Source organism: Hyperoodon ampullatus, assembly GCF_949752795.1.
Source record: "Hyperoodon ampullatus genome assembly, chromosome: 6".
NCBI lineage: Eukaryota > Metazoa > Chordata > Mammalia > Artiodactyla > Ziphiidae > Hyperoodon > Hyperoodon ampullatus.
Genome location: NC_136919.1, coordinates 45,718,290 through 45,741,608, shown reverse-complemented (window position 1 = coordinate 45,741,608; position 23,319 = coordinate 45,718,290). Strand labels below are relative to the sequence as shown.

The 23,319-nt window shown below is 39.5% G+C and overlaps 1 protein-coding gene across 1 annotated transcript in view; it reads right to left on the bottom strand.

Moving 5' to 3' along the window:
• Nucleotides 1–23,319, bottom strand: part of KIF24 (kinesin family member 24) — a gene marked incomplete at its 3' end in the record, with an annotated part of 42,100 nt that overhangs the window by 17,908 nt on the left and 873 nt on the right. The window contains exons 2-6 of the mRNA XM_079705922.1: nucleotides 19,858–20,047; nucleotides 14,812–14,909; nucleotides 9,811–10,026; nucleotides 6,706–6,793; nucleotides 237–358 (exon numbers count right to left, since the gene is read on the bottom strand). Coding sequence (XP_079562048.1) covers nucleotides 237–358; nucleotides 6,706–6,793; nucleotides 9,811–10,026; nucleotides 14,812–14,909; nucleotides 19,858–20,047 — 714 coding nt within the window. The remainder of the gene's footprint in view (nucleotides 1–236; nucleotides 359–6,705; nucleotides 6,794–9,810; nucleotides 10,027–14,811; nucleotides 14,910–19,857; nucleotides 20,048–23,319) is intronic.

Genomic DNA, 23,319 nt, shown 5'->3' with positions numbered 1-23,319 from the left:
AGCAATCAATGTCCCTTTTAATAACTTAGGGTTGACCAACAATAGGTCATTACTTCATGGTTAATCAACTGATGGCACTTTAGTACAATGATTTATTTCAGAGTTAATAACTCTACCGTGTATCCCTGAAATAAAGAACTCCACAGTGGCAGGATGTCCTGTTGTTGACAACACATATTTCAAAGTCACATTAGGGAAAGGCACACAATGCGATTCCCTGTGTATTTCCAGCTCACCTGCCAAATGTCCTCTTGGCTGAATCTTTGATCTGAATTTGGATGATAGCATGAGAGCGGGAGGAGTCTGCATTAACTCCAGTGGCCCCAGTGCTGCGCTCCTTGCTGCCCTTCAAGATCACCTGAAAATAAAATCCACAGGGTGACTTCTGCAAGGAGTAAACAAAGCCCTCTGGCTCCTAAGAGTTGGCTGAGAGCAGTAGAGACCAGACATATAGCTTTGTTAGTAGACTGCAGTCTTTTCTCTCTATGAGGAAAGCTGCCTAAACTCTAAATCATACAGAATAAGTACCCAAGAGCAATGAAAACAATGTGGAATACTAATCTTGGGGGAGAACATTCAATAGCTCAAGAGCTAATTTACTTCTTGATCTCATATCCTCTTTTTAATATCTTTGATGGATTTATCCTGACTAAAATCCCCAGGGCATAACTTGGCTCCAAAGTAAGGTCCCATCATACCCATCTGTCATAGTAGGACAGAAATGTGCATCACAGAATGAATGATCACATCCGCCTGTTCCACCACGATGCAGTCATAAAGGAGACCAGGACTGATGTGTGGGAACATGGAAGTGATGAGTTATCGCAAGTGCCATAAGCCCATGATTTCCCTTGAGACCACTGCCCCTCCAAATGGGAGTAAAGGCTAACTTGGGTCCCTCTGGCCACAAAGGAATGGGGGAGAAGATGTGAAGCCTCAGGAATGGCCTCAAGCCACTGAAAACACAGCCATATAAGAATATCCTGCCCTGATTTGGGGGAGTGTTGATTACTGAGAATCAAAAAGGTGAAGAACATTAAAAATATTTGACAGAATCCTCACAGTAGCCTAAGGTGAAGTGAGTATGATTATTATGCCCAATTTACAGCTGAGGAATAAATTCAAAGGTTGATGTGCTCACAAACAGCTGTTTTGTGGCAGAACCAAATTCCACATCTAGTATGTCTGATTCCAAAGCCCATGTAGTTTCTACTACATTGTGGGGCACTTAGGACAAATTCATCTATTTTGCAGTGAATTAGACTAAGAAAGTCCTATCTAATTTTTTTCTCAATCTCTCAGAAGTTTAATTTTTATCATATTGAACATAGCTACAGTTTCCAGATTAAGAGTCCAAAAATTGACAGAGTCAAACCTTCAACAATAGTCCATAAAATATCTTAACAAACAGGGGTAGGTACTTTTAAAAAAATTAACTAATAATAAATTCCTCCATAGCAAGAGTTATGTCTCTAAAGATTATCAGTGAGATTCAGAATTGTATTTTAGAATCAAATTTAGAATCAAACTTTAAATGCACTCATTTTGTATATAGCTTGCTAAAAGTTTAAAGGGACTATCTGATGAATCCTTTTGTAAAGAGCAGAAATTGTTAATTTACAAAACTGGATTATCAACTGCATGGATAGCATGTTGCTGCTAATCAGAAATCAGAAGAATTAGAGCAGTAATCCTTTATACTGGGTGTGGCAACTGTCCCCCCCCCCCAAAAAAAGCACTGATAACTAAACCTGGATGCTGGCTAGGTCACTTAAGGCCAAATCTATGACTGAACCATCTAGTTTGTCTGCCTATCTATCTATCTATCTATCTAACCATCCATCCATCCATGCCTCGCTGCAAGGCTTGCCGGATCTTAGTTCCCAGGCCAGGGATTGAACCCGGGGCCACTGCAGTGAAGGCACAAAGTCCTTATCACTGGACCGCCAGAGAATTCCCATGAACCATCTAGTTTAAATGCACTTCCTCATCCTGGTCTCTCTCTATCACTCTGATTTCATACTTTCATAGATTACAATGCAATGATGAGGGATTATTTTAGATTTGTATTAGTCTTTTTTAAATCAAACTTCTTTTTCATTAGAAAAGAAAGACATGCTTACTGGGGAAAACTTAGAAAATACAGGAAAAATATAAAGAAGAAAATATATACCTTCCATAACCCCAGAGTTAACAAGATTCTAGTGCATTTCCTCCCAGGGTTTTAGGGGTCTCACAGCTCTTTTGATATATATATATATATATATATATATATATATATGTCTTTTACAAACCCCATGAAGAGACAGGGGAGATCTTTTAAATGCCTACATTTGTGAATTGTGTAAGCAATATGCTTGATGGATAAAGGAACAATCACAGAAGTTAAGTTAAGTTAAGTGGCTTATCCAAGGTCACACAGGCAGAATATGGTCAGGCTAGGGATAGAAGCCAGGTACCCTCACATGTAATCAGTGATGCTACTTCTGCTGGAATCTGATGAGAGCTCAGAGAGGCCTCAAGGCCATACCTACTCAGGAACTGTGGATACTGACAGGAAGCTCAAGGGGTGACCTTGTGGTTCATCCCCAGGGGAGTCAAGAAAGACTGTCTTCTGAGGTTCTATTATAGAGTTTTATACTTGGTTTTTCATTGTGCCATGATGTACTAGATACCTGTGAGTGCGTCTAACATGTTGAGGTGACTTTTCCTGACTAAATAAATGCCTTTCAGAGAAGACATGAAGGAATTTCTGGTCCATGGTCCAGTTTCCTCAGCTTCAGTAACAGTCTGCAATCACCATGTTTTTCAGAAACTGTGGTATAAAGCAGCTGAGCTCTGAGGAGTAAAAATGAGGCAGTCTGTGAAGATCATTAGATAGACTTTTGTAAATGATATACAACTCAAGTGTAGCAGTTAAGAGTGAAATCTGAAGTTAGACTGTCTGGGTTTACATGCCAGCTCTGACAATACGGTTGTTTAAACTTGTGCATTGTGAGAACTTTTACAAATCACTTAACTTTTCAGGGCCTCAGTTTCTTATCTATAAAACCGTAATTTCATAGGTTACTTTTGAGGACTAAAAGAGATAATATGTAGTATGTAAAGCACTTAGTACTACGACTGGCACATCATATGTTCTCAATAAATATTAATTAAAGAAAATATACTAAAGAACTAACATCTTTTTTTTTTTAATGTATTTATTTATTTTTGGCTGCGTTGGGTCTTCATTGCTGGGCACGGGCTTTCTCTAGTTGCAGTGAGCGGGGGCTACTCTTTGTTGTGGTGCGCGCGCTTCTCACTGCGGTGGCTTCTCTTGTTGGGGAGCAAGGGCTCTAGGCGCCGCGGGCTTCAGTAGTTCTGGCTCACGGGCTCTAGAGCGCAGGCTCAGTAGTTGTGGCACACGGGCTTAGTTGCTCCGCGGCATGTAGGATCTTCCTGGACCAGGGATCGAACCCGTGTCCCCTGCATTGGCAGGCGGATTCTTAACCACTGTGCCACAAGGGAAGTCCCAAGAACTAACATCTTTGTGTAAACTTCCAAAACTTAAACTATTTCTTTTTAACAATGTAGGGACTTCCCTGGTGGTCCAGTGATTAAGACTCCATGCTTCCAGTGCAGGGGGCATGGCTTCGATCCTTGGTCAGGGCACTAGGATATGCACAGCAGGAAGCGAAGCTTCATCTGCCGCTCCCCATCACTCACATTGTGCATTATCACCTGAACCATCCTGCCCCCACCCCCCATCCCACCCATCCATGGAAAAACTGTCTTCCATGAAAGCGGTCCCTGGTGCCAAAAAGGTTGGGGACCGCTGCTTTAGACAAATCATGTTATGTGAGTAGTAAAATGGGGACCTGATACAATAGAAAGTAGAGACAACTATGGAATTCTGTGGCACTGGGAAATATTCAGGGACTTATTAATAAGAATAATAGACATGACAAATTTAACTAGCATCACAGTAAGCACTATATGTATATTATCTCATTTCCTTCTCTGTCACACAACCCAATCGTCTCCTAACATCCACATATTTTGGGCTCAGAAAGGTAAAGGATGTGCTCAAGGACACACGGCACTGGGACCCAGCTCCATACAGACTTTAAGCTTCCTGCACAAATACCAAAGACAGGCTATGAGCACTTCAGTAGGATAGGCACTGTGTATAGACTAAGTCTCTATCACTGGCATACAACTGAGGCTTATCTAGGGGAAGCTCTTACTCTGTGGGCCTCTGCTACCAACTACAGCCAAGGCAATGTTAAAACACGAAGCAGATTTATTAGAAGTTCAGGACTGGATACCTATAAGTACATGAAATGTCTGTAGGAATGACTTAAAAGCCCAAAAAACTCTACAAGGGAAAAAATGTCCATCATTTGCCTGACAAGCAAAACCTTGATTCCAAATCTGGTTGCATTAGCAAGTCCTCTGTAAAGGCAGGGAAGTCCTGGTCCCTGCATTGGTAAGACCAGGTAATAAAATACACCTGGAAGGAGAAAGTTCTTGGAGGAAAGACAATCCTGTGTGAAAAATGAAGCTGCCAGTTGTGCAGGCAGGTAACAAGCAGCCATGCCTGAGTGAGCCTGAGGGTGATCTGCGATGGTGACATACATGAAGATGACACCTGAGGGTGACACTTGAGCAAACACATAGGTGATACCTGAGTGAGCATGAATGGTGACACCTGAGAGAGAGTGAAAGTGTGACACCTGAGTTAGCAAGTGCTGTTGTTTCAAGTGAGTAAATGTTTATGAGGGTAACCATGTCAGATATGCATAATTTATATCAACTTTCCACCTTGATCTCAGCTGGCTTCCCTCTTGTACAACCTCGTATGTATTACAGACTGAGGGTATCAATGGCAATAATATGTTCACTAACAAGAAGCTTCTGCTTGTCTTAGAAAACACACCTTAGGGTAGAAGAGTGTCATAAACTCTTCCAGGGTGAGAGTGATTTGACACCAGATTGCCCACTAACATAGTTATGACCCATGGCCAAGGAAAAGGGACTTCCTTTTAGCGTTTGGTCCTTTCCCATTCAATTGGTCTAATTTCCAAGGACAACAGCGTCATGAGGACCAACTCTCCTGAAACTCCCAGCCAAATGAAGGAACGACTAGGGGAGGTAGGGGCAAGAGGACCACAGGGAATAGGTGTATAAGAAACCATTTCCTCAGGACTCTGCAGTGGAGGGAGCTCTGGACAGGTTAAGAATGGTCAACAGCCTCAGAAGAGCCCTTCAACATGTCCCACACACTTTTGTTCTGTGCCTGCCTTTGCAACCACACTGAGGTGCCATCCTTTGATTTTGGGTACCAGGATTCAGGAATCTGATAATCACATAAATACAAGGTTCCAGCCCTTAAACAAAATTTACCTATTTGTCCCAAGAAAAAGAAACTGTTAGAAAAAGACACGTAGTAATGGTGGGCCACCTCGCCATTTCACACACTCAAGTCCCTGGAGGGATGTACTGTGAAGCTGTTCTAAAGGTGGGTATTGTCAAGTACCCAGCCTGTCCTTCGAGCCTTCTCCCTTTGACTCTAGCCAGGCTTGTTGGATATACTAGCATGACTATGATGGCTGCATGTTAGAATCACCTTGGGAGCTTTTAAAATAATACCCATCTTCATACATTGCTGGTGGGAATATAAAATGGTGCAGCCACTTTGGAAAACAGTTTGGCAGTTCCCCAAAAAGTGACTCAGCAATTCCACTCCTAGGCATATACTCAAGAAAACTGAAAACGTACATCCACACAAAAACCTGTACCTGAATGTTCATAGCAACATTATTCATAATAGCCGAAAGGTTGAAACAACCCACATGCCCATCAACTGACAGATGAATAAAATATGGTATATACGTACAACAGAATATTATTCGGCCATAAAAAGGAATGAAGTACTGATACATTCAACAACATGGATGAACCTTGAAAACATTATGCTAAGTGAAAGAATACAGAGACAAAAGGTTGCATATTGTGTGATTACATTTATATGATATGGCCAGAACAGGTAAATCCAGAGAGATAGAAATTAGTGGTTGTCAGGCACCAGGCACAGGGGAAATAAAGAGTAACTGTTAATGGTACAGGGTTTCATTTTGGTGTGATGAAAATGTTCTGGAATTTGATAGTGGTGATGGCTGTACAACTTTCTGAAAATACTAAAAAAAAATCACTAAATTATATATTTTAAAAGGGTGAAAAAAGCAGATTTTAAAATACCTTTGGAATGATACACAAAAAACTAAAAAATATATTAGTTGCCTCAGGAAAAGGGAATGGAAGGAATATTTCCATTGTACTTTCTGAATTTTGAATCCATGTGAAGGTATTACCTATTAAAATTTTTATTGAAAATAGAATATTTCTCTCCAGCAGCCTTTACCAGAGCCCACTACCATAAAAATACACATTAGCAGCTTTTGAAACTGGCTCAAAAGTATCCTCTCCTGCATTAGGCTCTCTCACATGCCTTACTTCCCACTATCAAGGCACTGAGACAACAACCTTGTAGAGAAAGGAGCCAACTTCTCAGAGGATGATTCATATTTTATAAATGTGAAATGGTATATTTGTCATCGTCCTTTGCCTAAACCTGAGTCCATTATATTTGCGAGATAGCAAAATGAAGTCTTCCCTGGTACTTAGGCTGCTACAGTGGGGTAGTAAAGGAGGAAGAATTACCTCTAAGAGAAGCTCCACACTATCCACCTGGAGTTCCCGCAGTCCCACTATCTGTACCACATGCTTGCTATCTTCTCTTGCGAAGAGCCTGCGGATGCAAGAACATGGTTGGTTTGGCAGAGCTTCAGTAACAGACTCCCCAGAACCCAACCCACCACTCTCCATTAAGTAGCAGTTTTGCTGTTTGTGTGGGATCGATATGCATTCTCCTCACCACCCCCCACACTTCCTGATTCCAGCCCCAGGCTTCAGAGGCAGTCTTTGATTGTTTTAAACAAATCAGCATCTTTGGCTACAATGAATAGAATGAGCGTTTAACCCAGACCTATGCCAATCAGTGGATGGTGTATTCCTGGCTACAGTGATTGGTTCAGGAGTGGATATGGGATCTTCCCTGGTCCCATCAAAATAAAGTCCTAGTCTCTGGTTGTTAGGTGCTCTCTTTTTCTCTCTAGAAGTGAAAGCATGTGGCCCTGGGAGCAGTGGCAGCCATTCTACATCCACAAAAGAGACAGTTTTGGAATGATGCTAATACCATGGAAGGTAGAGCAGAGAGATGCAAAGAAACTGGGTCTTTATAACATCACTGAACTGCTAGAGTAAAAAGACCGTAAGGCTTGACTATCCTCTAGGCTTTCTAGTTATACGAGCCAATGACTCCCCTAAGTGCATAAGTCAGTAAGAGTGGGGTCTTATTTTACTAAATACTTGCAACATAAGGAGTCCTGATACATTTTCTAAGGAAGCAAGGAAGAGCTGGTGTTTCACCTGAAAGCCTCAGGCCTGCGTGTAACAAAATGAATGGTTACGGTTTACCATTATCACTGAACCAGATCCACCAAGGGGCATGTATTGAATCTATCAAAGACTCTAAGATTATCTTCTCCCTTAATAAGATACTGATTGCCAAATAAAATAAAATAAAATAAAATAAAAATGGAATTTCACTTCACAGCCAAAAAAAGATTTTCTCAAAAAATTTTTTTCTCCATCTAAACCTTACCCCAAGTTTCCAAATTTTTACAGAAGGATAGGAAAACGGCCTCACCAATGCCCATGATCTCTCAGAAGACAACTCTATTGGAACAGTTAGGCTTCTGGAATAAAAGAAGGATCTAGCTTTCAGAGCCTTCACATCACTCCTGAACATACTTCCCAGGCCCCAGAAAAGTTCCTAATGAATAGCCTAAAATGCACTGCTGTATTTTTAAATCATAGAAGCAAGAAGTATATTTTTATCACTTTTTATGCAAAGGTAAAGACAACTTATCTTCTACTTTAAAGAGTTAATTTTAAGATCTTTAAACTTTGGTTTCTAGTTTAGGAGGTAGACTGAGCACATATACTTCTATCTACCTTTGACAAAGCCCCTCTTATAGAAAATATATTTTATTTTAAAAACAACAGGATGAGTCATAACAGCTCTAAACAAACAAGAAAGAGTATTATCAATGGAGCAGGACATTTCAGAAGTCTCAGAAAGGCAGGAAATAAAGAGATATTAGCCAATTAACCAGAGACATAAAAAAAAAAACAAACCCAAAATCCCACAGCTCAAGACACTTGCAGAATAAGTGTGGGTATTCCCTAGTGAGCCCTAGAGAAGCTTTAAACCCAGGAGTTAGCAGATTCCCATCCCCTTGGCTATAATTAAAGAATGTAGAAATAACAGGACAGTATATCGGGGTCATTCATTAAAGAACTGCACTCAAAAACAGCTGGATATTTTCACTGTCCTTTCACACAAAGAAACAAAATGTGTGCGTGCAAACACACACACACACACACAACAGTGGCTTTTATTTTCATGCTAACTGTTCTTTAAAGGAAGTGGCCGTTCTGACTGGAATGGGCTCCTAATAAGGATATTGAGGCTTGAAAGAGAAGCTGTGATGGAGCTAACTTGAGGCTTCAAAACCAACACAGAGAGAGTAGAAAAGAAAAGCAAGTCTTCCCCAAAGCAACCCCAAAGTAGCACCCTTCTTTATCTGGCAATTGTGTCATGACTGAACCCCCAACACCGGTACATTCTCTGAATTGGGGCATACTGAAGGTCCCCTTTTTGTTGAAATAGTCCACAGGATGGTGGCCTGCCTAAGCCCACTCCAGTGACTTCTCCAGTTATGCTACTCAATACTCTAGTGCCCCTCTATGACAGGGGCCGCCCTATCAACGCTCTCCATGAACTGGAGCTGCTCCTCCACCCCTACTCCCCATTCCAGTGCTTTCCTGGAGCACATGAAACTTGCACGACCTTTTGGACAGCTCTGTAGGGACTTAGATATCTTTGCTGGGGGCTAGTCTCTTTCACTGATTTGGTTTCCCCAGACTTCCACCATGCTCAGCCTCAACTCACTCCTCTTCACCTGGTGTGGCTGCTCCCAACATGTCTCAGGTCTGGTTAATTCTGTCCTGACAACCTCTTATCCTTCCACTTCCCCTGTTCCCTCTCTCTCCTCCCTGTTCTCCCAGTCAGTTGATACCTCCACAACTTTGTGGCCTCCTACTCAGTTAAAATCATCTGTTTCAACCTAAACAAAACTTTATGCCAGAAAAATACAATAGGGATTTAAAATCAGTTACTGAATGAATACATTTCAAAGTATTGTATTATGTTGCAAGGGCAATAGGTTAAGCCTTATAAGAGTTAATGTGAAGAAAAGATTTTCTTTTCTTTTTCCTGATATCAGAAAACTATCATTAAGTTTACCCTAAGATTATTGAGAAGAAAAACAAGACGAAGTGGGAAACATTATAGTTCTTCCAGTGTAACAATAGGTCAAAAGAATAGGAAGGGATTTAAGTATATGTTGCTTTCCTGACTTCCTGAAATTATAATCTTTTTCACAGACCAAAATAAAAGGGATATAGTTTTTTGATGAGCATTAGGATATTGATCACTTAAAAATACTAATGGAAGGCTAATTTATATTTTTCTCTAGCTGAACTGACAGTTTGAAAAAAATATGCATCTGATTCAGGAGACTCTCATTTCACAAAAGGGCATTAGTGTACCAAAGCCTCTCATTAAATCCCATGATTCAGTGGGACTCTGGCTTAAAACAATAAAGAACAGATTTACAGTTTCCTACTCATATCCAATACCTTTTTCTTCTATTTAGGAGGTCATAAAGCTGTCCACAGTAGATTTCATAGAAGCTGATCCACACAAAACAGTGCCTTCTTGGCTGGGACACTTCTAGTTGTCTGAAGATATCTTTAGCAGCCAGAGCATACAGTCCTGGGTTCTGATGAGTTCCTATCATGGTATAGGTCTTTCCGGCACCTGTCTGTCCATATGCGAAGCAAGTGGCGTTGCCTCTGGGGGAAGAATCATTTGTATTTACTTTTAAATATTAAGAGAAATGCTAATCTACACACAGATTTTTAAATGACAAAAGTCAGGTGGAAAAAGAATCCTTGACAAAATTCAGCTAGAAAATATAGAGCCCTTTAAGGAGAAGGGGGCTTTACATTATAAAAACAAGGGAGGAGGAAAAAAATTCTCAAAGCAGTACGTGAGTTTTTTTTACTAGGAATTTTTTATGGAACTGGTAAGACCATAAGACAACTCTAGAAAATAAGGAAACAAAGACCTCATGTTAGGTGCTTTAGAGGATCCTAGAGAAAAAAAAAATTGTGTTAATCCTGAAAGATAAGTTTGGTGAAAGAAGTAATTGAGAATTAAATACAATAAATAATAGAAGATCATACGATAAACAGGATGGTAGTGACCACTCATATGAATATTAAGGAAGTTTAGACAGAGGTAAAATCAATTTAAGTAAAATATTTGAAGGACTCAGAAAAGAGATCTTAGGGCCTCAGTTTTCACTTTCATTGATAAATTACTGGACTACTTGATTTCCAAGATCCCTTCTAGCCCTGATGTCCTATGATTCTAAGTGGGAGTCACTATTCTTGCATGTGGATACGTGCATGTACACACAACCTGTATGAGTGTGAAAAACTGCAAAATAAGAGATGGACAGAAGAGTTGGGAGGCCAACCTGCCAGCCAAAGTATGTTTTAGGAGGAGATGAGGCCAAGATTACTTGAGTACTGTGAGGTCCTATGTACTATGTAGCCCTAGTACTATGTAGTACTAAGTAGAGAGTGAATATAATGTTATGCAGTAAGTAGCTATTGCAGACTCTTGAACAGGAATCACATGGATTAATGATAAAAGTAGCTACTTGCAGCAAGAAAAAAATTCTATGTATGGACACGGGGAGGGAGGCTGGAGGTGGGCAGAGAGATGAATACGTAGAAAGGACATGAAGCCAGATAGAAACCAAAGAAAGAATGATATGACAAGAGCAAAGTAACCATGGAAGTGTGAGAATCAAGAGATGGGAGCTAATCAGACTTAAGCTGTTTAGAAGCAGAGACCGGTTACTCCTTGTGTTTTAAACCATGGCTCCCAGCAGTGTGGGCACTTGAATACACTGGCAGAGACACAGTAAGGAAAAGAATTACAAGAGAAAAATTTGAACACACTGAAGAAGAGCTAGCAACATGAGAATAATAAAGAATAATATCCACCTTATCTTCTGAACATTTTCGTGATGAACTTTAAAAAAAAAAACAACAGATGAAGAAAGCTCTTATTACACTTTACAAGGACTAACCTAATAATTTCACCTAACTTGCAATTCTCTTTTTATTAATGTCTTAACATTCTAACTTATTTTAGAAACTTGCTCTCTCAAAAAGCACTCCCTAAATTTGGTGCATAGGAATTGAACCTGAAAGAGATTTCACTTTTTTAAAAAATTTATTTTAATTCATTAATTTATTTTGGCTGCACGGGGTCTTAGTTGCGGCATGAGGGATCTTTTACTTGTGGCATGCAGACTTCTTAGTTGCAGCAATGTGGACTTCTTAGTTGTGGCATGCGGGCTTCTTAGTTGCGGCATGCAAACTCTTAGCTGCGGTATGTGTGCAGGATCTAGTTCCCCGATCAGGGATGGAACCCAGGCCCCCGCCGTTGCGAGTGTGGAGTCTTACCCACTGGACCACCAGGGAAGTCCCCAGAGACTTCAGTTTAACCTGCTCATGGAAAAAAAAAAAGTAACTTCTACACAACAACAATAAAGACAACACAGGGATTTCCCTGGTGGCGCAGTGGTTAAGAATCCGCCTGCCAATGCAGGGGACATGGGTTTGATCCCTGGTCCAGGAAGATCCCACATACCATAGAGCAACTAAGCCCATGTACCACAACTACTGAGCCTGCACTTTAGAGCCCACGAGCCACAACTACTGAAGCCTGTGTGCCCTAGAGCCCATGCACTATAAAAAGAGAAGCCACTGCAATGAGAAGCCCGCGCACTACAACAAACAGTAGCCCCCGCCCGCTGCAACTAAAGAAAGCCAGCGGGCAGCAATGAAGACGCAACGCAGCCAAAAATAAATTAAAATTAAAAAAAAAATTAGGGACTTCCCTGGTGGCTCAGTGGTTAAGAATCCGCCTGCCAATGCAGGGGACACAGGTTCAAGCCCTGGTCCGCAAAGATCCCATATGCTGTAGAGCAACTAAACCCATGTGCCACAACTACTGAGACTGTGCTCTAGAGCCCGTGAGCCACAACTACTGAGCCCACGTGCCACAGCTACTGAAGCCCACATGCCTAGAGCCTGTGCTGTGCAACAAAGAGAAGCCACCGCAGTGACAATCCCGTGCACCGCATCAAAGAGTAGCACCCGCTCACTGCAACTAGAGAAAGCCCGCAAGCAGCAACCAAGACCCAACACAGGAATAAATAAATAAATAAATAAATAAATAAATAAATAAATTTTAAAAATAAAAAGACAACACAAAAAACAGGCAAATGAAGATATCTGAATGGCCAATAAGTACATGAAAAGATGCTCAGTATCATTAGACACTGGGGAAATTAAAATTAAAAAACACGAGGAAATTCCCTGGTGGCCCAGTGGTTAAGACTCCGCACTTCCAATGCTGGGGGCCCGGGTTAGATCCCTAGTCAGGGAACTAGATTTCACATGCCACAACTAAGAGCCTGCATGCTGCAACAAAGATCCAGCATGCCGCAGCTAAGACCCAGCACAGACAAAATAAATAAATAAATATTAAAAAAAAAAGCCAAACCTACAATGAGGTACAGTTCCATTAAATTGGCTAAAATTAAAAAAACTGACAATATCAACTATGGTGAGGATGCAGAACTGCAATTCTCATACATTGCTTCTAGGAGTATATAACCGTGCATGGAAAATTGTTTGACACTTTCTTATAAACATACACCTATCCAATGACCCAGCAATTCCATTTACAGGTTTTTATTCGAGATAAATTAAAAGATGTCCATAAAAAGACTTGCATAAAAATGTTCATACAGCTTTATTCATGATTCTCTAAAACTGGAAACAACAACCCAAATGTCCATTAACAAGAGAATGGATAAAAAAATTGTGGTAGGGCTTCCCTGGTGGTGCAGTGGTTAAGAATCTGCCTGCCAATGCAGGGGACACGGGTTCGAGCCCTGGTCCTGGAAGATCCCACATGCCGTGGAGCAACTAAGCCCGTGTGCCACAACTACTGAAGCCCGTGTGCCACAACTACTGAATCCTGTGAGCCTACAGCCCGTGCTCCGCAACCAGAGAAGCCACTGCAATGAGAAGCCCGCGCACTGCAACAAAGAGTAGCCCTCACTTGCTGCAACTAGAGAAAGCCTGCACGCAGCAACAAAGACCCAATGCAGCCAAAAACAAATAAAAATAAAAATAAATTTATAAAAAAAACCCATCATTATGCTATGCAAAAGAAGCCAGGCATAAGATATATATTGTAATGATTCTGTTTCTATGACATTCTAGAACAGGCAAAACTAATCTATAGTGACAGAAAGCAAGTCAGTGGTTATATAAGACCTGGGGGTGAAGGTGGGAGGATTAACTAAAAAGGGACACAAGAGAACTTTCTGGGGTGATGGAAATGTTCTATATCTTGTTCCAGGTATTGGTTACTTGGATACGTGCAACTATCAAAGCTCATCAAACCTGAGTACTTCTTAAGATCTCTTAGTTATGGCATCTTAATGTATGTAAATTATACCTCAACTTTTTTAAGTTATAAAAGTTATTTTAAAAAATAAAAGTAAAAATACTCTGAAATCAGTTACTCTAGCAGGCTGTTCAACATTTTCTACCTGTACCTGACTACATTTTGAATATACAACAGAGGCCCCTAGTACCTACTCTGTCCCATTTAATGTTTATGTGTGAATAATTATTTTAAAATTAAAATGAAACTATAGGTAGAATACATAATTCCTATTATCAAAAGTTCAGACTAGGGCTTCCCTGGTGGCGCAGCGGTTGAGAGTCCGCCTGCCGATGCAGGGGACGCGGGTTCGTGCCCCAGTCCGGGAGGATCCCACATGCCGCGGAGCGGCTGGGCCCGTGAGCCATGGCCGCTGAGCCTGCGCATCTGGAGCCTGTGCTCCGCGACGGGAGAGGCCACAGCAGTGAGAAGCCCGTGTACCGCCAAAAAAAAAAAAAAAAAAAAAAAGTTCAGACTAACTACAACCACTCACACCTTCTTATTCTGAGGACTGTGATGAAATAATATTGTTGACTTCCCTTGTGGTGCAGTGGATAAAACTCCACGCTCTCAATGCAAGGGGCCCGGGTTCGACCCCTGGTTAGGGAACTAGATCCCATGGGCATGCCATAACTAAGAATTCGCATGCCGCAACTAAGGAGTCCATGTGCTGCAACTAATGAGCCAGTGAGCTGCAACTAAGGAGGCTGCCTGCTGCAACTAAGACCCCATGCAACCAAAAAAATTAAAAAATAAAAAAATAAATATATTGTTGACAGCTTATATTTTTCCACTAAGCACAGAGAATCAATATCATCAGTATAAATGGAAATTTTGCTGAATATTTCTAAATGCTTTGTGAATACTTATAGAGACACTGAATTTTCCAGAAGAGTCTAATTTAAATTCATTAAGTCAAAACACAATTTCATGTTTAATTCAAAATAATTGAAAAACATAAGTAACATTTATAAAGAAATAAGATTTATGGAAAATAGAAAATAAAAGGCAGGAGGAGCAAATAATTTCTATCGTACCCATTGAAAATATGCTGAATGAGTGGGTGAGTAGTTTTCATGTATACATCTTGATTGGTGCACGCCTCATCAAAGACTTCATCAAAATAAAAAACATGCTGAAAAAGAAATTTGGTTTTTATAGAAAGAGACACTTTCTTGATTTTCTTCATCACTATTCTAGTTAACACACAATAAAGGCGCAAATACATTTTTAACTAATAGTAACTGTCCATGACAAACTTAGAGATAATAAGCAATCATTAACTGTCAAATGACAGGGCCTTCTTTTACTTGAGATCTCTGTAGACATGTTCTCACAATGTAATAACTAAACCACACAATTTTTGTTCTCTCTTAAGGGAAGTAAATTAAAGAGTCCAACAGTGAGCCAATCTTCCTTAGGTCTAGGAGAGGAACTGAATTCTATGGAAATTATCCTCATAGCCCACCTAGAGCCAGCATATTTGAAATTTGGGGGGAATTCTAGAGGAAGATCTTTATTCCATAGGTTACATAGCTTAATTTATAATTCCATAAATATCTATTGCTCAGCTGGTAGCATGTATATTGCACCCTACTCCACAACCTAAAGATGTTAATCCGGACAAGTATACAAATGACCACAAGGTAGAAAAAATTTGAGAGATAAAGCACATGTGGAATTCAAAAGAAAAACATAATCTCTCTGATTGGGAAAGACATTCTGAAAAAGCTTGTACTAAGAATGGGCCATGGGGGAAGAAGAGGAATTTAAGAGGTAGGGACTGAGGCAGGGAAGGTATTCTGGGCATGGGGGAAACATGAGCAAAGAGTCAAAGCAGGAAAGCACAAAGAATCTTTAGGGGACAGGGAGGATTCAATGTGTTTGACATATAGGATCTTGGCAGGTAGAAAAGTGAAATAGAAGGTGAGAATAATGAGTTAGGACTATGTTGTAGGGGTCTTGGGACACCAGCCTTAAGGGAAGGGGTAGAATGCTTATATTTAATTCAGTAAAAGTGGAAAGACAAAAAACTGTGCAAAGGAGAGGATGACCTGAGCCATTTTATTGGAAGACTAATCTGGCTTCATACTGTGAATGTATTGGAAACAGGAACACTAGTAACTCAGTGGTGAGGTTAAGAAGGGTCTAAATTAGACAATGAGAATGGAAATAAAAAGGAAATGGATGCATAAGAAATTTGGCAATGACTGGTTGTGATAGCTGGGGAGAGAAAGGAGTCCAAGATGACTCCCAAATGAAAAATCATGGTAATCTGAAAGAGGAGAGATAGGAAATCCCATTAAATTGGGTCTGGAAAGCATTACTTCAGCAGCTGTAATAATTTCCATAATTTAGAGGCTCACTATGTTGGCAGCCCAACTATATCTGAGTAAGAAATCCTAATAATTTCAAGTCTGATTGTAGCATCATAATGGAAGTCTACACATAATGAATGAGAGATGAGGCCCTATCTTCTGCTACCTTCTGGGCCTGCTCTAAATATTCAGTTAAGAAAAAGTTTTATGGGCAAGGCTGGAAAAGTGGACTTGAGCCAATGCATCATGGGTCACCATACCCCACATTCAATTCTGTTTCATGTACCATTACATTACATTAGAATGGAAATTTTTTAGGTCATCTGAAAGAAACTGGGTCCACAAAGTCTAATTTATCAATTAGAAAAAATCTCCAGGGAATTTTCTGGAGGCCCAGTGGCTAGGACTCCACGCTTCTACTGCAGGGGGCACGGGTTCAATATCCGGTCAGGGAATTAAGATCCCACAAGCCGCATGGCACAACTAAAAAAAAAGAAAGAAAGAAAAAAAATCTCCAAAAGTTAGGAATTGAGAAAAAAAATGAATCTGTGCAGCATGATAAAGAGATCTGTGAACATTTAGTGCTCTGAAAAATATGATTGATTTTAAGAACAGTTAAATGTTTCTGTTTTAGCTCGGTCATAGGTAGATGGGGGTTCATTATACTTTTGATTAAGCTTGAAAATGGCAATAATAAAGAGTAAAATATATTTCTAAAATCTGACTTTAATGGACATGATTTATATCTAACTCATAACTGGTCTTTAAGAAAGGAGACAAATCCATTCTTTGCTCAAATATCACTGTAGGTTTTTATAGTTAAGTATGAAGTCAAAAGCATTTTTGGCATTTCTCAGGAAAATAAAAAAATGAACGGAAGTAAATGTGGATATACATTTTTGGGGGGTTTTCTTTTATTTCATGAGTATATGGCTATTCTTCTCTTTCTATAAGTGCTCTTGAGTAAACACCTTTGAAAGCATGTATTGACTAAAGGAATTAGTATCTTTCCTTCCAATAGGATTTAAGTACTGATTTTCCCAGTAATTTTGTACGAATCTTTCATGAAAGATATGTGAACATACAAGATTACTATTATAATTCATGTGCATCACATATGCTTTCATTTGATCATATTTTATCAATGAAGTTGGATTAACATTCACTTTAGGCAGTTCCCTGGTGGCCTACTGGTTAGGATTTGGACTTTCACTGCCGTGGCCTGGGTTCAATCTCTGGTCAGGGAATTGAGATCCTGCAAGCAGTGCAGCACGGCCAAAAAAAAAAATTCACTTTAGCTTTGATATGATCAGAGTTGCATAGTTTATTTTTTAAAGAAGTTTTTTTTTAAAGTTATAAGTGTCTTTATAAAATATCTCTGGAAAAAAACACTTAAGTAATACTGGTTGTCTTCAAGGAGGAAATGGGATTAGAGACACTCTTCATTGCATACCGTTTTGATTTTGAAATAGGTAAATCTATCCTATTCAAAAGTTCTTACTTTTTTTTTATAAGAGTAACACTGCTGATTACATAAAAAGATTTTAAACATGGATAACAACAGATAAGAAAATCAAATTATCTGTAAATCTTACTACCACTAGAGATGGCCACTATTGGCTTTGATATATTTCAGTACCATCTTTTTTTCTCTATATATATTTTTCTTTAAGAAATTGGAATGAAACACATACAGATATGTCTCCTTGTTTTTTCACTTATTATGTTGATATCCTAAAATTTAATGGTAAGTAGAACAGCACACTATATGTATATGATCACATAAGTAACAAAAGAAGATTTGAAAGGGTAAGATGTTTAATTAAAGGACACATAAACCTATTTGAATTCCTGAATAAGTTTAAAAATAAAACCCAAAGAATCTAGTATCAATATTTATTTGCTATGTTTGCTATGAACCTCCCTTTTCTTCTTTCTACTTAAGAAAAAGGGGGAGAAAAAAGGCCTCTCAACACATATATTATAAGTATTGACAGGTAAGGACTTTGACCTATGAGAGTGAAGGTCCAAAGTTCAAACAGCAGAGAAAGTGCTAAGGAAAATATGGGTATTCAATAAGTATTGACCAATGGCAATGACAAAGAAGTAAGGTTATTGTGTTTTGGGATAATGGAAAAATACAAAAGATAAGATGACGCCTCCTTGAGGGAATTACTGCGACAGAAGCATCATTAAGGCAGTCTTGGGTAGATGGTGATTGGATAGGGCTAGTACCATGGCTATAAGTAGCCATGGAACTAGATAGTATTACAACTAATTGGTCATTTGGACCATCTTCAATATAAGTACCTCCCACCTAGACCTAATAGACTGTGCATTGACCAGCAATCAATAAGGCTGTTAAAGTGACTGGGCTGGTTATACAGTGGCCTAGTAATTTAGTGCCCATAGAAAGACACAGTAGATTGCTTTGAATGTTACTGTGAAAGCCAATTTTGGTAAGCAAAGAAAAAAAAGAACAATGCAAGTGTTAAAGAGGGGAGAATATTAACAATTTGACTTCAGTGTTAAAGGATTTATTCTAGTAGAGTAATATCTCAGCTGACTAAGGTGAATTGCTTGCACACCAGATTACTCACCACTTTTTTTTTTCTTTCTACCTGTCACTGGGTTTTGTTTTGTTTTTTTGCACCACGTGGCTTGCAGGATCTCAGTTCCCTGACCAGGGAATGAACCCAGGCCACGGCAGTGAAAAACACCAAATCCTAACCCCTAGACCACCAAGGAACTCCCAGTCACTGGGTTTTGAAGCAAGAGAGAGAGAGAATAGAATGAACATAATATGAACATGCAGGGAGGCAGATTCAGATAAGAGAAACTCTGAATTCCCAAATCTTAACATCTGGTGGATTATCCCCTGTTTAAGATTATTCATAATTGCTTCATCATTTTAAGAGTACCTAAATTATGGTATCTTCCATCTGTGGGGTTTGCTGCTTTTATAAGAGACTGAAGGAATTATCACAAGGGTACCTATCAGCTAGGAATAAATTCCTTTCAGTATCAAACCCTTTGTCCTTGGACTCATCATGATCATTCTGGCAGGGAGTGAACATTTTTTAATGTGTTTGAACTACAGTGTTTTATTTAACCCCTTATATGTTCTATGTAAAATCATATCCCTGGGTTATATTTACTCACTGCAATCTACCTTGTACAAAGTGGCCTGTTCAGGAGCCCAATTTCCACCAAATTAAGCCTAGGCCCAAATACAAGTGAGAATCAAAATAAGCAGTTGGCTGGCAATCTGGGGTCTTTTTGCTCAAAAATATACCCTCCATCATTAAACTCCAGACTCGCACTCAGCAGAATGAGAAGTTCACACTGTGAGAGACAGGAGAGAACTGAGACTGTGTGAACATCTCATAGTTGCTCTGGTGCATACGCTCAGTGACTGGCCCTGCTTACCACCAGTTCATTATTTAAACTCTTTTTATTCCCTCATTCGCTCTTTTCTGACTGAATATGTGTAATTAAGTTCACATAAAGCATGTTAAGTGACTGTATGATGCAACTCTATTGCACAAGAGTGGAGGAGTTACGTTTTTGTATCCCCCACTGCATTATATTTTTTAAAAATGAAGGCTAAGGCTTATCAATTATTTAATGCAATGTCACATCAGGAATGAATGCCAACACCCAAACCCAGAACTGGATTTTAGAATTTGTACTGCTACTCAAACAAAAAACAAAAAATTGACACTTGATAATGTTAGTTCCAAACACAGAAGGAAAGCATCATACCTGCAGAATATATTGTGTGAGGTCAACTGCTTCTTTCTTCTCATGAACAAGTAGAGTTTCTTTGTCTTCTACAGTAATAATATTAATTTCTCCACGACGTACCTCCCTCATGCCCAGAGGGCGTTTTCGAACACAAACTCTGATTTTTTCCATCTCAGTCCAAGGATTCTCCTTCTCTGAGGTGTTCTGGCTGATATATAAGTGGGTTTTATTTTTAATAATACGATAAAACTACTTAAGAGGTCAAAGTATCAGTACATTTTGCTACATATTAGGTGTAATACACGCACACACATATATACACACAATATGTTACATACTGAAGTGTTGACACTGAGTTCTTTTATTCGCTATAAATCCTCCTGATTACTTCTATCTCCTTCTCTACTCCACCCCACCCAAAAGCAGGTTTCTTGCTTCCTTTCAAACCAGTTATTATTGTACATTTACTGTTTTCTGGACCATTCAATCTAATTTCTTTTTTTAATCCTACCCGGGTTTATTAAATACCTTGAATTTGGTGGTAGGTTTCAATGTATTTTCCCCCTGTTTCTCCCAGGTATATTCTGGCACTCCCTTTGTCTTGTTTCCTTGCATCTTCTTTTTGCCTACCCTGATATATATTTATTTGTTAGAACACAATCCTATATTTCCTCTTCCCAGGACAATTTTATGACTGGTGCTAATTCACCACTGGTGCTAATTCACCACTAATGCATCTTTCTATTTAGATACATTTCTTCTCTGGCTGACTTCAGTGAACTCATCAACCTTAACATCCAGAATATTGAGGCAATATTCCTTGGTTGAGGAACATGCTGTGAAGCACAGGAAGCTCAGCTCAGTGCTCTGTGATGACCTAGATGGGTGGGATGGGGGGTGGGTGGGAGGAAGGTCCAAAAGGGAGGGGATACAGGTATACATACAGCTGATTCACTTCATTGTACAGCAGAAACTAACACAACATTATAAAGCAATTATACGCCAATTTAAAAAAAAAGACTACTCAAGCCCTTTGAAGCATGTTTTGTTATTTTAACCAATGTAGAGTAGACGTCTAAAAAAATGTAACATTTTGACAGTAAGTGTGGCAAAATCTTGACAATCATTGAAAGTGAATGATGGGCATGTGGGGGCTCACTGTTCTATTTTCTCTTCTTTTGCATCTTCTTTTGCTAGATTTTTTTATAAGAAAAGAACAATTTTTTTTCTTTTTTGGCCATGTTGCATGGCTTGTGGATCTTAGTTCCCCAGCCAGGGACTGAACCCCGGGCCAGCAGTGAAAGCGCTGAGTCCCAACCACTGGACCGCCAAGGAATTCCCCAGAAAAAAAAAACAACAAAGTTTTAATGTATTCTAAAATGCTCTGGTTTTACTGCTCAACCTTCCCTAGAAGAAATAAAATATATCTGTCTGACATGCAGAGTTAATACATCTAGAGTTAGGTCTGTTCAAGATCTTAAATAAGTCAGGGCAGCCAGTTATCTAAATGCCTTAGACTTTTATTAAAGTTCTGAGTCCAGTAATTTATTTTGAACTTACCTGATTTGAGGTATCCAAAGAGAATGCTCTTTGGACAAGGATGGCTCACTAATAGGAAGCCTTAAGTTGGTGAGGGAGTTTCTCAGGGTTCTGAAACTCTGGCTCCTACTTAGGGTTTGGGTGAGAAGACAATATTGAGAATTATTGGGGAAAATGTACTTTCTTACCTCCATTTCTCTAATATAATAAGGAATGGGAAGAGTATGATAATAATGATATAAAGTGAGAAAGCTCAATTGAATAGCTTTCGTTCTGGGTTTGCCACGTACAAACCTCTGTGAGAGCACTTATCTCACTATATGGTTGCCTGTCTTCCCAGTTACCCTGCCCCCTAAGAGTCTGAGAGTCTCCAGATATCCTAATTATCTTTATATCTAGGATCAGGGCAAGCAGAGGTGGTACTTTATATTTGCCAAATAAATAAAACAGCAATATTTAAACTAAAATATCCATTCTATCTAAATAAATAATGCAAAGTCACATCTTTATTCTATTTATAAATAATTCCAATTTAGATTTTTATGTGTTGTTCAATAAAAGACTAACATTCGGGCTTCCCTGGTGGCGCAGTGGTTGAGAGTCCGCCTGCCGATGCAGGGGACACGGGTTCGTGCCCCAGTCCGGGAAGATCCCACATGCCGCAGAGCGGCTGGGCCCGTGAGCCGTGGCCGCTGAGCCTGCGCGTCCGGAGCCTGTGCTCCGCAATGGGAGAGGCCACAACAGTGAGAGGCCCGCGTACCGCAAAAAAAAAAAAAAAAAAAAAAAAAAGACTAACATTCAAGGGCTTCCCTGGTGGCGCAGTGGTTGAGAGTCCGCCTGCCGATGCAGGGGACACGGGTTCATGCCCCGGTCCGGGAAGATCCCACATGCCGCGGAGCGGCTAGGCCCGTGAGCCATGGCCGCTGAGCCTGCGCGTCCGGAGCCCGTGCTCCGCAAGGGGAGAGGCCACAACAGTGAGAGGCCCACGTACCGCAAAAAAAAAAAGACTAACATTCAAGAAACTATTTGTTCTTTCACCACTGAGCTAACCAATAGGACAGCAACAATCCTGGCATTGATGATCATAGAACAATCTAGTCCTTTCACAACTGAAAGAAGAAAACAGTACTATATGCTCTGTGCTTTGCTAAACCAAACCAAAAAAAAAATTTTTTTTTCTTCCAGAAACACTATATTATTCACTTATGTATTTCAAATAACTAAAGGCATTTTTACCTTTAAAATTGGGTCTTCTATTTTTTTAGAATAAAAAAACTAGTTGGTTATGAAATCCTCTGAAACCTTAGCCAATATAAGACCAGAGGTAAATACTTTGTTTTAAGGTATGAATAATAGTCTTTATTTTTTTTTTTAAAAGTGGCTTAAGAATGTATTTTATTCTCCACAACTCACCATCTATAACTTTTAAAATAACAAAACAAACAATACACATTAGTTTTAAAAGAATGTATTTTCTATCATATACCAAGGTTGGTATTAGGGATTACTTGATATTTCACCTCTTAGGGACCTTATTTCAAATTCTAACTCAAAGCACTGTCACTCTGACAACCAAACTCTAAACTCCATCAAAAGTGTCTTACTCTTTGAAATAACCAAAATCACCTGTCCTTCCAGGGCTGGAATTGTAGAAAGCACTCAAAATCAGGACCATATTTCAATATGTGCAGGTAAATCAATTTCTCCAAAGACCTATTTAATTCAACTAGTTGAATTAAACAGCTGTTTTTAACTAAGCTTCATGCCTCCTGGCTGAAGTGAATTTGATAGCCTTAAAAAAAATCCTGTGGATTGTGTAATTTTTGTTTTTCACTGCAGAGGCTAGTTAACTATTGATATTTTACCTTCATGGATGCATTCGATGTATCATGTTACACTATAATAATAAAAATATGTCTGCTATAGGAATAATAGCAGACC